The sequence below is a fragment of the Cuculus canorus genome, chromosome 15, assembly GCF_017976375.1.
Source record: "Cuculus canorus isolate bCucCan1 chromosome 15, bCucCan1.pri, whole genome shotgun sequence".
NCBI lineage: Eukaryota > Metazoa > Chordata > Aves > Cuculiformes > Cuculidae > Cuculus > Cuculus canorus.
Genome location: NC_071415.1, coordinates 9,760,821 through 9,776,794, shown reverse-complemented (window position 1 = coordinate 9,776,794; position 15,974 = coordinate 9,760,821). Strand labels below are relative to the sequence as shown.

General features: G+C 58.6%; 2 protein-coding genes across 6 annotated transcripts in view; one reads left to right on the top strand and one right to left on the bottom strand.

The window, feature by feature from the left end:
- SLC5A10 (solute carrier family 5 member 10) overlaps nt 1–8,418 on the top strand; it is a 41,313-nt gene extending 32,895 nt beyond the window's left edge. For 2 of the 5 annotated variants that reach the window (XM_054080501.1, XM_054080505.1), the window contains 6 exons: nt 2,926–3,033; nt 3,453–3,603; nt 6,809–6,977; nt 7,415–7,630; nt 7,789–7,870; nt 8,047–8,416. In XM_054080501.1, coding sequence (XP_053936476.1) covers nt 2,926–3,033; nt 3,453–3,603; nt 6,809–6,977; nt 7,415–7,630; nt 7,789–7,870; nt 8,047–8,213 — 893 coding nt within the window. In that variant the 3' untranslated portion in view covers nt 8,214–8,416. Of the gene's footprint in view, nt 1–2,925; nt 3,034–3,452; nt 3,604–6,808; nt 6,978–7,414; nt 7,631–7,788; nt 7,871–8,046 lie in introns of all 5 variants that reach the window. The other 3 variants (XM_054080506.1, XM_054080502.1, XM_054080503.1) reach the window with 3 other exon arrangements.
- A 231-nt stretch (nt 8,419–8,649) lies between these two features.
- GRAP (GRB2 related adaptor protein) lies at nt 8,650–14,282 on the bottom strand. Its single transcript, XM_009562178.2, has 5 exons — nt 14,037–14,282; nt 12,750–12,847; nt 11,402–11,524; nt 9,954–10,122; nt 8,650–9,403 (listed from the first exon to the last, which is right to left on the bottom strand). Exons 1-5 carry the CDS (start codon nt 14,112–14,114, stop codon nt 9,218–9,220), a joined length of 654 nt encoding a protein of 217 aa, XP_009560473.2. The 5' UTR covers nt 14,115–14,282; the 3' UTR covers nt 8,650–9,217.
- Between the last annotated feature and the right edge of the window lie 1,692 nt (nt 14,283–15,974).

Genomic DNA, 15,974 nt, shown 5'->3' with positions numbered 1-15,974 from the left:
GGTTCATGGTCGTGGCGCTGGATGATGCTATGACAGACTACATTTATAACTGGGACGTGGGCAAAACTCTCACCCTGGATTCATCGGTCATTGCTCACAAGCCAGAAACCTGATACTTTTCGCTTGGAGTCCTGGGTAAAGATGAATTTCAAGAATCCGAGTCAGATTCTTTCACCGATGCAAAGAAGGAAAGTGCCAGGGGCTGCGTCTCGCTCCCTCGCGTTGGTGCAGCTCATCTGGATTTGCAGCCGTGTAAATGAGAGCCCGGCTTGAGTCAAGCTCCCGAGGCGAAGCCACCCGTCTGCCCGGCCATCCAAGTGCTCCTCTCTGCTGACACGGTGGCAGTGCAGCGTCCCAGCTGTCCTGGGAGGATCTGGCAGGAAAACCAAGTCGGAAACGTGGAGAAAGGAGAGAAACTCCAGCAGGGCTTTCTCAAAGCTAAGCTGTGGAAGGCTGAGTTGGCACTCACGCAGCTTTGAGTCATAGCAATGGGTTGTTTAGGGGAACTGGGCTTTTCTCCTCTTGCATTGGAGTAAAAGCATTTGTACAAGTGCATAGTGAAGGCTGGGAAAATCAACCCAGTGTGGAATCATGTGCCGGGTTGTGTGCAGAAGGTGGCTGCAGGACACCAGGATGCAGGGATGTGACAGCCATGTGTCGGGATCAGGACATGGGGAGGAAAGAAGCGTTCATTTCCCACCAAATATCAGCTCGGGAGGTGTTTCAGGTGGAGCTGATGGCTTTAAGAGAAGGCTATGCTGACCCCCGTAGGGATTTACTGGTGGCAAGATGTCACAACCACGCAGGCAGCGAAGGGCGCAGTGGAGGCTGAGGGCGCCTGGAAGCAGAACTGGTTATTTTGGGTGAAATTCCAGCCCTGCTGAGCAAATAGCGGTGGCCCCTTTGCTGATGGAATTGCACCAGGGACACCAAATGTGACAGAGCTGAGCACCCACGGGGGATCTCCAGGATCGCCTCCTTGGCTGTTGTCCTGCCGTGGTGGCCCAGCGCCGGTAGGTTGGGAGATGCTCCAAATCAAGGCTAATGCACCGAGTGTGGGTGTGCACGGCGTGGCTGAAGCGTGCTGCGGTTGTACCCACCTCAGCCGCCACTGGCTGCCCCAGCTCTGTTTTTATTGTGCAAGGAGATTTATAGTGTCTTTAGAAGGGTGTGTGCACGCTAATGGTTTTACTGCACGGTGGTGTAAATGTGGCATCCCAGCCTTTTGTGTGGTGGTGGGAAGGATTGGGACCGTAAAGTCATCTCAGCCTGCAACATCACCCACGTGGAGCGAAGATGCCTGGATCCCTGGGCACAGGGGATCCAGGCATCTTCGCTCCACGTGGTGAATTCACACCTGAATTGCGTGCGTCCTTGGTGCACGGAAAGAGCAGCAGGTCCTTGGTCATGTCCTGCCTCTTTGCAGGGACAGGTGACCATGGCTGAGCAGGTCTGTCCCCTCCATCGCAGGTGTCCCTGCTCAGCCGCCCGGGGCAGACCCAGCAGGACAGGCAGCACTTACTGCAGACACAGCTCCACTCCTGCAACCGGAACCAGGGCCGACTCCTCCTGGCTGCAGATGAAAGCATTAATTACCAGCTCCTAATTAATTTCCCATCTCTAGCAGAGGGCCTAATGACAAAACGAGGCAGCAAGGTACAATGCTGGGCTCTGCTCCCAGGTTGGGGGCTCCAGCTGCCCCACCGGGCTTTGGTCCCTCTTCCCACATGCTCCAGGGTCCCACTGAGGGGTTTGGTGGTGGAGCTGAGCCCCAAGGTGTAACCACCCAGATGCTGCTTTGCCCTCTGGAACATCTTCCATATGCCAGCCACCAGCTATTTGCATGGAGCCATGCACAACGTGGTATTTTACAAAAGGGGAAACTGAGGCACAGAGCAATGACTGCAGCTTTACTCACAGCTGCTGGAGGGCAGAGTCACCGGAGCCCTGGCGCTGACTCTAACCTTGGGGAAAGGTAGCCCACGCTGGGCTTTTGTAGCATCTTTGGGATGTGCTGAAAGCTGCCTGTGGTTTGCCGCCTGCACTTGGTGTTGCATCCCCATTCCAGCCCATATCGCACCCTGTTGCACCCCGCATCCCTTGACTTGAAGGCTCCAAGGTGTTCCCAGCTGGTTTTTGCCTTCCCTGACTTCTTCTGCCAGGGGGGCTTAGGGCTGTGCCCTGCTTTGGGGGGTCACCATGCAGGAGGACCAGGACCACGCTGGCAGGCGTGTAGAGGGCTCGCCCGTGCTCCTCCCAATGTGGGAGGATGCAGAGCGGGGAGCCAGGCAGCACATCCATATTTATGCCTGACATTAATTTCCATCCGTTTCAATATTTTATGAGCGTGACAATAAAAAAAAAGGGCTCAGCGCTCATTGAGACACAGACGTAATTGGGCGGTGACGGTCCTGGCCGGCTTCCACGCACGGCTCAGGGCGCTGCTGGGTGCTGCCCATGCGGAGCTCATTGCCTCAACGGTGCATGAACCCACATGGCCCCGTGCGTGGGGACGGGCAGCGCCTGCCTGTGGGGTTCTGCTGCCTCCAGCTGTACCCTAAGGTCCTGGCAGAGCCTGGCCCAGCTCTGGAAGTCCCCCTGGAATGCTTGTGCCTGGATTTAATGCGGGGAGGGCTTGGTGAGGGTAGATCCAGCTGGGGCTGGGCTGGGCGCGAGGCAGCAGGAGGTGAGGGGGATGTTGCTGGGCTGGATTGTGCTTGTGTTGGGGCTGATGGGGGGAATGAGGCTGGGGTGGATCTGCGTGCGGAATGTTCTCCCTACTTCTCCTCCTGGTTCCTCACCAAGGTCTGGGCACCGCGGCCGCATCCAGCCCGATGGGACAGGGTGCTGGGGGGATGGAGGGGGTGCTGGATCAGCCTCTGCAGCGTGAGAGGTCTCAGCACATCATCTGCCTTTGTCCTCCAGACACCGTGGCCTGCGTGGACCCAGAGGAGTGTGCCCGGGTGTGCGGGGCTGCTGTGGGCTGCTCCAACATCGCCTATCCCAAGCTGGTTGTTGAGCTGATGCCCAGCGGTAGGTGGGTGGGAGGGGGCTTCTCCATCTCTGCTGGGCTTTGCCACACTGTGGGGCCATCTATGCAGCCTTTGTGGACGTCCCCATGGCCAGTCTTGGCTTATGCACAGGACAGCCCTCCTCGAGTGACCCCAGCAGTGAGGATGGGAGTACCTGGAGGGCAATGCAAGCTCTCAGCATGCTGGGGTGCAGCTGGGTGTCCCCAAACCACGTCCCTGCCCTGGGGAAGATGCCAGCTTATGCCTGGAGTAGTGGGAGGTATTACCCTTAGGCAACGTATCAGGGCTGTCCCATGCCATGCCATCCCATGCCATGCCATCCCTTCCCATCCCATCCCATCCCTTCCTATCCCATCCCATCCCTTCCTATCCCATCCCCATTGGCTCAGCAACCCCCCTGACAGTCCCTCTCTTCCCCAGGGCTGCGGGGTCTGATGATCGCGGTGATGATGGCTGCACTCATGTCATCCCTGACCTCCATATTCAACAGCAGCAGCACCCTCTTCACTATGGACATCTGGAGGAAGCTGAGGCCGGGGGCCGGTGAGCGAGAGCTGCTCTTGGTGGGCAGGTAGGGACGGGGGTTTCGGGGAGACTGGCCGGGCTGGTCTGGCCCTCTGTGATCTGCCTTTGGTGCTTGGGAGCCTGCAAAGTGCATCGTTTATGAAAGAAAAACAAACTCTTGGCTTATTTTATGCACGGAAATGCTGCAAAGGCAGCCGGGGCGTTTGGAGAACGGGGCTGTGCCCGGTGTGAAGCTTCTCCCTCCAGCCAGTGCCCTGGGGCAAAGCCGGTGGCTGCTCCCGCTGAGGTCACAGCAAAATGCATGGGGACCTTTGCCAGGTGGCAAAGAGCAGCACTGCCCACACATGTCCCGGCTGCTCCCAAGGGATGGCGGATTCTGATGGGAGCCCGGGAACCCGCCCGCAGTGCCGCGCTTGGGGCGGCAGAGTCAGCGCTGGGGAATGCCGCGGCACGGTGCCGGGGTGCACGAGGAGTGTCCTGGGCGCAGGGCAGACAATAACAAGGAGGGAATCTGGGTCAGGGCTTTGGCTGAGCTGCTTTGGGGCTGTGGGGAGGATTGGCTGGTCCAACGGCTCCGGGAGCAGCCGTTTCTTCATAGAATCATTGAATAGTTTGGGTTGGAAGGGACCATAAAGATCATCCAGTTCCACCCCCCTGTGATGGGCAGGGACACTTCCCACTGGATCAGGCTGCCCAAGGTCCATCCAACCTGGCCTTGAAGACCTCCAGGGATGGGGCAGCCACAATTTTCCTGGGCAACGGCCTCACCACCCTCACAATGCAGAAACTCTTCCAGTCTAAATCTTCCCCTCTCCAGTTTATACCCATTGCCCCTCATCCTATCACTCCATAGGAGTGTAAACAGTCCCTTCCCAACTCTCTTGTAGCCCCTTCAGGTACTGGAAGGTCACTCTTTCTTGGCATCCTCCATCACCAGAGGGTGGGAAGGGGATGGATCCTGGGGAACAGTGGTCCCGTATGGAACCCATAGGAACTGGGGTGCTTGTCTCAGCCTCACCCCTCCCTGGCCCAGGCTTCGGTGCCTCTGACAAGGGGTGTAATAAAGCCAGAGTGCTTTCTCAGGGATGGTTAATGAGTGTTTGCGAAGGGCTTTGCCTGCCCGGGGCAGGAGTCACTGCTGCAGTCGATCCCGAGTGAGATTCGTTAGCACATCGGGCGATTTGTGGGAGCAGGGTGCTGCGAGATGCTGCCGCCGTACGGCCCCGCGGGAACATAGCAAACAAGAAACCCTCTGCAGAGGGGAAAAAAAAAAAAGCTGTTGATGCTGGAGGTTTGAGGTTTTCCTGCCTGCCAGCACAGGGACAGGAGGCTTAGGGTTGTTTCTAAGGAGCTGTCTGGGGGTCCCAGCTGCTCCCCGGACATGCCAGGGCGGGGATGCCTCGTCCAGCTCAGCATGGGGAGGGAAGAGGTTTGCTCACGGGATGGGAGAGAGATCTCGGACCTGGGATCTGAGCTCCCACCATGCTGCCTGGCTGGAGATCCCTGCTGGTGGTTGATGCATTCTCTGTGCGAAGACAATGGCACGGGAGCAAGAACATCCGATCCTTCCCTAATCCCCCCCCCATGCTCTGCCCTCCACCCCTGCCTGGATCCCCACCTTGGGCTGCATGCGGAGTAGGACAGGGCCATCCAGCACCCCCAGGTCACCACCATGCTCAGACACCTCTGCGTTTTCCCCATTTTGACCTTTTAGCATCCTTTGTGACTTAAAGTGCCTGCTGAACGTGAGCCAGCAGTGGCCCAGGTGGCCAAGGCAGCCAAGAGCATCCCAGCTTGGATCAAAAATGGGGTGGTCAGCAGGAGCAGGGAGGAGATCGTGCCTCTGTATTCAGGGCTGGTGAGGTTGCACCGTGAATCCTGTGTTCAGTTTTGGACCTCTCAGTACAACAATGACATTGAGGGGCTGGAGCGCATCCAGAGAAGGAGAACAGAGCTGGAGAAGGGTCTGGAGCACAGGGGTTGTAAGGAGCTGCTGAGGGAGCTGGGAATGGTTATCCTGAGAGAGAGGAGGCTGAGGGGAGACCTCATCACTCTCTGCAGCTTCCGGAAAGGAGGTTGTGGTGAGGTGGGTGCTGGTCTCTTCTCCCAAGTAACAAGTGATAGGATGAGAGGAAATGGCCTCGGGATGTTTGGATTGGATATCAGGGAAAATTTCTTCACTGACAGAGTGGTGGAGCCCTGGCAGAGGCTGCCCAGGACAGTGATGGAGTCTCCATCGCTGGAGGGGTTCAAAAACCTTGTAGATGTGGCACTTAGGGACATGATTTAATAGTCATGTTGGTGTTGTGTTGATGGTTGGACTGGATGATCTTAGAGGTCTTTTCAAACCTTAACTATTCTATGAGTCTATGATTCTCTAAGTTGTACTGAACACAGGGATTTTCTCCTTCCCTGTTGGACACAGAGGATATTTGACGCCCAAGCTGCTTCCTCTTCCCAAAGCACACGCAGCAGCGGGGGCTTGTTCTAGAGAGGCTTTCAGTGCTTTATTTTATTTTATTTTTTCCCTACTCCTGCTTTTTAAGCTGAGCTGAGCAGATGGAGACGTAGGTTATTCTGCAAAGCTGTAAATAAACTGGGCCGAGCTATAAATCTGGCAGCTTTGGGGATGTATCCTGCCCAACCTGCCTGCTTAGATTGGGCCCAAAAAGCTGGGATCTGGCCAATGCCTCTTGCTTTGGAGGAGGGTGATGCTGTGAGATGCGGCTGGGCTTTGGGCGAGGATGGGAATGGGGTGATGATGGGGGACAAACCCACCCCTCTGTCACAGCCTGGATGGGGGAGCTGAGCATGGGGCAGCTCATCCCATGTCTCCAGATCTCATTTGGGGGTTTTGACTGGATGCAGAGGTGCTGAAAGCATCATGCAAATGTTGCCAGAGCACCCAGTTGGGGGCTTTTCATAGCAAGAGTGCCCGTTGCCTGGTGGTTCCCCATGATGGGGTTTGACCCAGCAGCCCTCAGGGCTGGGCAGGAGCCTGGAGAGCATTCACCTGCCCAGGATAGAGCTGACACTGATAGAATCAGCATCTTCTGTGGCCCTGGGGATGTCACACAGTGACAAACATCCTCCCACTGACCCCCCTGCATCTCCCGCCAGCTCCTCTGCAACGGTGCTGGGACCTAACCCCTGACCCTGGGGACTCCCCTCTGCCACGGTGATGGTGTGGGTGCGAGGAGGTGTGGGTTGGACAGGAGCATCCCCCTGCACCACATCGCTGCTGCTCACAGGGTGGTCACGGTGGTGCTGGTGGCTCTCAGCGTGGTCTGGATCCCCATCCTGCAGAGCTCCAGTGGTGGCCAGCTCTACCTCTACATCCAGGCTGTCACCAGCTACCTGGCTCCTCCAGTCACCGCTGTCTTCATCTTGGCCGTCTTCTGGCCTCGAGCTAACGAGCAGGTACACACCTGGGGTGGCCCTGGGGACAACTCAAGACATGGGGTGGTGTCAAAACCTCCCTGCTTGTCCTGCTCCTGTGGACCCTGTGGGGCTTGGGTGGTCAGGAGGAGGAATGGGAAGGTGATGCTGGAGGGATTGGGGAGAGGAACCAAGTCTGGACAGCATTTCTCCAGGGAGCTGGTGAGTGGCTGGTGCAAGGAGGAGGAGAAGGAGGCAGGTGTGTGGCCACCAAGCATGACCTAGGTGATGGGGGTGGCAGGGGACAACCTCTGCAGGTTTGGGCAGGGCTTGGCTGGCTGGGGTGCTCTCCCAGCACCCCGAGGTGCTCAACCCTCTCCCAGGGGTGGCCAGAGAGGGAGCAGCTCTCCAGGGGCATGTGTCCCTTCGTGAGGCGGCTGTCTCCGCTCTGGCCACCCGCTGAGCCCTTTGCTTTGCAGGGTGCTTTCTGGGGCCTGATGGCGGGGCTGGCGCTGGGGCTGGCACGGATGGGGCTGGAGCTGGCGTACCCCTCGCCCCGCTGTGGGGTCCCCGACCAGCGACCCTGGCTGCTCACCGACATCCACTACCTGCACTTCGCTGTCCTGCTCTGTGCGGCCACGGCCGCAGTCGTGGTGGGGGGCAGCCTGCTGACCACCCCACCGCCTCCCGCCCGGGTGAGCAGGATGTGTGGGACCCCTCGCCCCAGGGCTGCGCCCACCGCTAGACCTCCTTGGCCAGAGACATCGGTGTCACCCCGAGCTCACACGGGGGGTCCCCATGGTGGGGTCTGGCCTGGAGGGGTTTTCTCACCACATCTTGCTCTGGTTTCCAGCTAAAGGATCTCACTTGGTGGACCCTCTCACGTGAGCCCTCCCAGCCCTCCGTGGTCAGCACATCCCAGGGACCCCCTGATGGTGAGTGTGTCCTTGGGGGTGTCTGACAATGTAGGCACCTCCAGTGCCCTTGCTCCCTGCCTGTGATGAGCAGCAGGACAGCACGGATACCCCGTGCCTCAGTTTCCCCAGGGCTAGCATGAGGTCACCGTTTTCCCCAACCCCTGTTCCCCATGCTCTCTGTCTTTCTGTGCCAGGTTCCTGCTCAGCTGCCCCAGGAGCCCAGCAGCCACCAAAGGCCCAGGGACCCCTGGCTGTGGCCCTCAGAGATACCACGGACCCCCCTTTCTGGGCCCGTGTCTGCAGCATCAATGCCGTTATCCTGATGTGCATCAATATTTTCTGCTATGCCTATTTTGCTTAGCATCCTTCTGGCCCCCTGGGAACCACGGTGGAAAGAGGGAGGAAAGACGCTGGGAGAGGGGGAAGAATGGGCATTTGTGTGCTAGATTTTAATTATCTTATTTGGGAGATAGGATGTTTCAATCCACTGGTGCAATGAGCTGGGTGTTCTCAGCGCTGTGGACTCTGAGTGAATCTCGAGAGGCTGTGAAGCATGTGGGGCATTTTTAGGGGCAGCAAATCCCTGGGGAGGGTCTGGGGTGAGGGATCGGGGTGGACAAATGGGGGCTGCAGGGGAAGCAAAACCACAGCGAAGCAGCAGGAGCACACGTGGCCACTGGATCATCATAGTGGTGGTGGAATAGAAACAGTCACGCTTGAGGGTGTCTCCTGAACATACTTTACTAGCTCTAAATAAAAAATAATATTATAAAAAGACAGAATTTGCAGCTATGAACAGCACCTGTGGGACTGAATCCTTCCAGAGCCGCCTTTCCTGACACCCCAAGCCCCAGCATCCCTCCACGGTGTTATTTGGCCGCATCCTGGCTGCCTGCAGCCCACCCTGAAGCCAGGGCTTCGCTTACAGGGTCTGGAGAAGATTTGACACAGATGTGGTCTTCCTCTCCTGTTTCTCCCATCCCGCTGGGTCACAGCTTTGGAGAAGTTTTCATGGCCCCAGTTCAACACTCTTCACTCTCTTCCCAGAGAGAACCACTGCCAGCCTGCAGTGAGAGGTGATGCCTGGGGGCCATGGATGTCTCCTGGGTTGGGAAGCAGGGAGACCCGATGTTGCAGGGTGTTGGAGCCAGGAGCCAGGCAGATCCCACATGGGGAGCACTGCAGCCTTGCCTCTACTTCCAGCACAGCCCATGTAGCACTGGGACTACATGTCAGCAGCCTGGCGTGGGGATGGGCACCATCCATCGGGATGAAGGGATGTGCAGACTCCATGCAGTCCCAAAGCAGCTCCGGTGAGTGGGGAAAACCAGAGGCTGCAGTCCTGTCCGCAGCGCTGGTGGCACCTCACTTGTGGATGGGGTGGACGTAGTTGCGGGGGAAGAGGCCAACACACCCATAGATCTTGCCCAGCCACCAGTTTGGGTCGGGGTAGTCCAGGACCTCGATGATATCCCCGCGGAGGAAGGGCAGCTGGGAGCCATCGTGAGCTGAGAAGTCGAACTGGGCTTGCACGAATTTGGGTCTCCTTACCTGGAGGAGAGTGGAAGGCAGGGGATGGGAGTGGGGAGAGGTGTCCGTGTCCGCCGGCCGCTCTGCACGGGGCTGTGCTGCCTGAGCCCCCGGCGTGCCTAGGATGCCGCGCCAACATGCGGTGAGGACCAGAGGGAGCTGGGGTACTTGGTTGCCCTCTTTGAGGATGAGAGATGGAAGCTGGGAAAACCCCGCCATGGGAAGAGATGGAGTCCTTGGGGCAGCCCTGGGTGCAGGGCAATTCCCAGTGTCCCATGGCTGGTAGGGAGAAGCAGGAAGGGTCAGGTAGGAGGAGATCCCTGTTCCCCGTAAGCTGTGGCCCTGTGACACCTCCCTTTGAGCAGTGAGATCAGGATGGTGCTGATGATCCCTGGGCCCATCCCCTGCCTCAGTTTCTCCATGGACCATGGGGGGCAGTGGCAGCCCTGGTACCAGAGGAGCAATGGGGGATCCCAAAGGGGATCAGACACAGGTTCCCAGCCCACCTTCTCTGCTGGCCGTGCTGTCCCCCAGCCCTGCACATCCCCATGGCCCCATCCCCTGGCAGTACCTCCTGGGTTTGGTCCTCATCCCGGAGGAAGATCTGTTCCTTTCTGGCGATGGTGGTCGTCCTGTAGAAATCCACCAGCTCGTTGAGGGAGTTGAACTTTTCCTCCCAGAGGAAATATTTGCCGTTCCTCTCCCTGAGCACCCTGAAGTGCTGGACCTGCAGCCCGTAGCTGTGGAAGAAGGATGGACATTACCCAAGCTCTGGGATGCTGGCAGCACTCAGCGCCCCTTCTGGCATTGTTTACGAAGACCAAGGGCTGGTCAGGCTGTGTGGGACGTGGCTGCGCCCGTGGGTCTCACTACACCCATACTGCCCTGGCCAGGGGTGACAGTGGCACTGAGGTCACTCCTGCCCCTGCTGGCGTGGCACTGGGTGAGGGTTCCTGGCAAGCTGGCTGCACAGACCCACAGCCGAGACCTGCCACAGCTCATCCCACACACTGCTGAAGCTCCGTGCCCAGCCCTGGCACAGTGGGATGCCCGTGGGCTCGGGGCTGGCAGCGTGACTGCAGGTGGCTTTGTCCGGAGACCAACCATGGACCACATCTGAGGGAAGTGTGATGAGAGCTGCAGGTCTCAGCTCAGCACATCCTGAGACGTGACTGCCCAGGCTGGGCTCAGGCTCCCAAATCCTCTGTGTCCCTGGGGACCCTCCAGCTGCCTGAGCATGGGGCAGGGTGGGATTTCTCTCCGAGCCCTGTGCGCTGGCACTCCCTTGGTTTGGACCTGGAGGTGGTGGGTTGGGGTGCCCGCGCTGCTGGGCTGGCATGGGGCCACTGCCAGGCCCCCGGGCAGGGGCAGGGACCTGGCCTCGCTGGTGACGCAGAGCAGAACACGGCTCCCTTTCATTATGGGCAAGAACCTCCTTAAACGCTTAATTAGTGATTAGCAGTGTGAGAAAGTGCCTGGCTGGCCTGGGGCTTGTTCCTTCTACCCTGGCCCTGGGCAGGGAAGGGGCAGCGGTGGGATGAGAGTCCTGGGGGCACGCTCTGCCCCTTGGCATACTGCCTCCCCTCAGCCCTGGCTGCCAAAATCATCATCCCCGCGGCACTGGGGTGCTGCAGCCCTGGGGGTGCTCTGGGCAGCTTGTTTCTCCGGATCATGGTTCCTGAGCTGCACTTGCCACTTGGCCCCAGCCTCATCATTCCTTGCATGGCTGTATTTAGGGGTACCTCGGTGAGGGACTCTGCGTGAAGCAGCGATGCAGCTCAGCAGTGCAGGCAGGGTACAAGCAGGGAGCTGGAAGACCCTAGATATGTTGGGGTCACAGCTTCGCAGCCCCCAAACCATTCGAGGTGACCAGGACGGGGAAGAGTTCTCGCCTCATCCACAGCACCACAGTGGCAAAAAAGCATGAGGGTGGCCTGAAGCCCTTGGTCCCCAAAGGGGGGACTGCAGGAGACCCCTGCCCATCCCACCAGGTGTCCTCTGCATTCCACGGCCACTTACTTGACGGAGATGGAGAACTCCCCTGGGGTGCTCTCGCTGTCACGGATCAGGAAGGCTCCCAGGTGCTTGCGCTTGAGGAGCCGCTCTTCTGCCAGGTGCCGGGAGATCCTGCCTGCGTACCACCTGCAAGGACCACTGGGCTCAGCTGCATGGGGACCCCTCGACACCCCGGGATACCCCAGTGCCACATCCCCACCCCACAGGATGGAGGCACTGAGAATCCCGGGTGCTGGTGGGGGTGAGGTTCCGGTTGGGTTCCCCATGGAGCTGGGTTTGCCCCCCACCAGTTTCCCCCTTCGTTTCCCCCCAGATTTATCACACTGTTTTCATCGGGGGGGGAGACACAAGGTGCTGTGGGTGCAGACGTGTCCCTGTGCACTGCCTCGTCCTGGCAGCACTTGTGCAGCATCGCCGACAGCCACAGCCACATCCTGTCACCTGGCTCACCACACCTCAGTCCCCACTTTGCTGCCTGTCCCCCTTCTTGCCCCCACATCCCATGGACCTTGTGGGAACAGCTCTGCTACCGGAGGGCTTGCATAGCAGAACCTGCTCCATGCCAGGATGAAATCCTTCCAGCTTGCATTGCCAGCAGCTGCCAAAACGAGGTGGAGGGGCAGAGTCCCTGGCTCCCATCCTTGACAAGGCTGTGTCTGGGCATTTGGGAGCCCCAGACCACAGAGACCCTTTGTTACCTGTTAAAATTGCCCTGTGATGACCAGCAATGGACTTCAGCACAGAGCATCTCCTACTGTCAGCCCTCCAGGTGCTGCATGGAAAAGGCTGCATCTCACCCACTGTGAACCAAAGCTGGAGATGCAATGGCATCTACTCCAGGCTGCCCCAAGCCCACGCATTCCTGCTCCCCAGCCGCAGCCCCAAGCAGGTTTGGCATTTAAATGTGATTTACCAGAGGATAAAGATACATCAAACACAGGTTAAACCAGGAATGGATTATGCTGGGCTTTAATGACACACTCACAGGAGTGTGTCTAATGCAGTCGTAATCCCGTAATGCTTTGTTGTTTCCCAGTTATCATTTATTTAGCGGGCAGCCCGGTGCGAGGGTTGAATTTCTGTGTGCTGGGGGTACGTGGGCATGCTGCTGCCTCCTGTCCCCTCTGGCTGTGGTGGCAATGGCAGACTGACCTGGCAGGCAGACCCCTATTGCTCTGTGACTCAGTTTCCCCATGTGTGGGACTATTCTGGCTCCTGGCAGACCTTTGGGAATCAGGATGCGTTGCTAACATTGCTGCCTGGGTAGTGGGAGAGGATGTCCTGGTGCTGGTGGGTGCTTCCAGGGCAGGGTTTTGAGCCCCCATTCCCCATGTAGTACAATGGCACTTACGGATGTGGCTTGACCTTGATGTAATTTTTGGGGACGAAGCCCTCGCAGCCGTACAGCTCAGCCTTGTACCAGTTCTGGTCATCTTCCATGTTGAGGATCTAAAGTGTGAGAAGAGCAAGGAAGTGTCAGCCCAGCCACTATCCCCCTGCGAGAGGAGCTGAGAGGGACACTCACTGCTGCCCCAGATCCCATGTCCCCAAAGAAACCTGGGGAAAAGGGGGCTCTAACAAAGACGATATGGTTTGGGGGTGTTTGGGGGCACCCGTACCAAGCTCGCTGCTCTCCCCAGCCCTTCTCAGCTCATGGTCAGCCTGGGGTTCCCCAGCATTGCCCCAGACCCCTGTCCAGGGAAGAAGGTGAAATCCATCCCTGGAGGAGCTGGGGCAGCAGCCAGGCCCCCGTGTCCCCGTGTCGTGGTGGCAGCTGGGTGCTCCGTGGGAGGAAGCGGGGCTGCTGACACCAGCTTCCGCGTGACACCATTTTCCAGCCTCCCACGCAGGGGCCCGGGGGCCAGCACAGCTGTGCAAACAGGATCCGAAACCCCAGGGCACAGCGCTGGGGCTGGGGGGAAAGCACACCAGGGAGGCAGGGGTGGGCATGGCAGGTTTGGGATCTGGAGATACAGCCAGAACATGCCCCCCCAGGGCTGGCTGCACCCATATGGGGTGGCTGGGAGTCCAGGAGGAGCTGCCAGCATCTCAGCATCAGCCCCACATGAAGGGTGAGTGGCCAGGCAGCGCGGAGGGCCGTGGGTGCCCTCGCCCTTGTTTCAGGGCCACAGTCCCCTGGGGGTCTTTTAAGTCCACCTTGAAGATTTTTGGGATGTTAGGGTGGTATTCAAGAGCCTGTCCCGGTGCTGGCACCTGGCGGGGGGGGGGGGGGGGTTGGGCACATGCTCCCTGCTGCCAGGTCCATGCGGCCAGCAATGCCTCCACAGGGCAGGGAGAAGGTATTCCAACTCCAGGGGGGCTACTACAGGACATGGTGGGTGGCACCAATGGCCAGGGAGGCCACCTGCCTCATCCCAGCTGGAGTCTCTCTGGAGATGTGCATGGTGGCACGGCCAGGTGGTACCCACTGTTGCTGGGGATGCTGCTCCACACCTCAAAACCCTCAAGGATTGCTCCTTACTCCACAGAAAGCCCCAACGAGGCAACAAAGCCAGGTTCAATGAAAGCACCAGCGTTGCCCCATGCTGTGTGACCACTCTGTCCCACACAGCCACATCATCCACCCCCTCCCCATAACTGGCGTCACCCAAAGCTGATGCTCTCCTGTTCCCCATACCTTCAGGATGTCTCCTTTCTGAAAGGGCAGCTCATCCTTCTCCGTTGTCTGGAAGCTGTACAGAGCCACCGACTCCATGGCGCTGGCTGTCACGGGGCAGCGGTGGCGAGGGTCCCCAGGGCTCACCGAGCCTGGGTTGTGGGGCTGTCTGGGGCTCTCCGCCCCGTGCCGTGGGGCTGTGTGGGTCCGGGGTGAATGTGCAGCACAGCGGTGTCGGCGGGCAGGAAGCTGTGCTGATGTCAGCGCACTGCTGGGGTGAAACTGTGAGCACCACATGAGATGCTGCCGGAGGGCACAGCTGCCCAGATGTGCTGGGAGGAGGGGGGAAGCTGTGCAGTCCTGGATGGATTCCAGGGGCTCCAGCTTCAAAAGGACTCAGGCATGTCGGCTGGAGGCACAATCCGGCACGACCTCTGCAATGGGCCAGGGGCTGTGGTGCTGGGTGGCTGCAGGGTTTTGGAAGGAAACGGGATGGTGATGGAATGAATGGACAGGTTGAGGATATGGGTGAAACACACCTGGAGATCAGGGCTGGTGGGTTGGGACTGCTGCTTGGGGGAGTCTTTAATGGTTTGTGAGCACTGAGCTGCTAACATGGCCTTTGAAAGGCGGCTTGGTGCGAATGGTTGCTTTGGCAAAAAAGAAATCTCGGTGGGTGGGAGGTGCAGAGGCGCAGGATGGGGGCACGCACCTGGTTTCCTTGGAAATCAGACTGAAAACCGCATGCCAGGTCCCAGCTCTGAACAGCAAAGATTGAGCGCATTGGGTTTTTGAGTTGTGGTCCTTCAGGAGCTGATGTTTATCCAGGTTTCTTTTGCAGGGCTAAGGGAAAAAAAAATCCCTATTAGGCAGAAACAACATCCTATGGTTCTCGTGGGCGTCAGGCACTGAGCCCTGCGTGCAGGGCATCGTTCCCAATGCTGTGCAGCCTTCCCGTAGTGTGCGTGGGCCGGGGCATGACACACAGAGAAAATCTGCTGGACACTGGTTTTGCATTGCTGCAAGGAATTAAACCACAGCTGTGGCTCAGTCCCTGCCCATGGACTTGGGCATTTTCCAGTGAGGAGCAGGAGGATGCTGCTATCTGCCCAGGGATGGACGAGCCACGGTGCTTGCAGGGCTTCTGCAGGGACACCAGCTCAGCAATTCTCCTCCTCCAAACCTTAGCCTCACTTCCCAAGTGCACCTGAAAAGAAAATGCTGTGTAGGACCCTACTGAGGCTTTTCTTAGGGTGTTGGTGCCCATGAGAAGCTGGGAGGCATGTCAGGGTGGCCCCATGCTTGGCAAGGTGCCTGTAAACAAAGGTTATCCCAGCACGGCACTGGAGTCTCTACAGGTCCCCAGGGAAGCGGAGATGCTGGGAAGGCTGGGGAGGGCAGAGGGAGTGTGGGAAGAGTCCTGGTATGTGCACGCCTGTCACGAGGAGGATGGGACTCAATGAATCTTCATGGTCTGGAAAGACCCAGGGAACAGGACGGCAGTGGGGAGACGGCTATCTCAGGGCGATCTGCTTCTGCTGCTCAGCAGCCTTGGCAAGAGGCAGGGCTGGATGCTCCTTGGAGTAACCAAGAGGAATCACTGCTCTAACCCTGCTGCAAGCAAAGGGCCTGACCCTGTCCCTGCATCCCCCAGCACCAATTGGATAATCTGAAGTCCACGTGCAGGGTTCCTGCTTGCAAAGAGTGTACAATAAGGCAGTGGAGGATGAGCTGGGTCTGGAGGTGTCTGAGCGCTGGAAGGGGTTGGCATGGGAGAAATCTGCAGCCCAGGGAGCAGGTTAGTGCAGGGTGGTGGCTCGCTGTGCCTCAGACGGACACCGCTTTGGTGCCCAGCTTCCCTGGGCTGCCAGCAAGGATGCTGGGGGGCACCTTGGGGTGTGTGGCTTGGTGCCACGCGTGGTGCCACACTGTGCTGTGTGCTCAGCGTGCACGACAGGG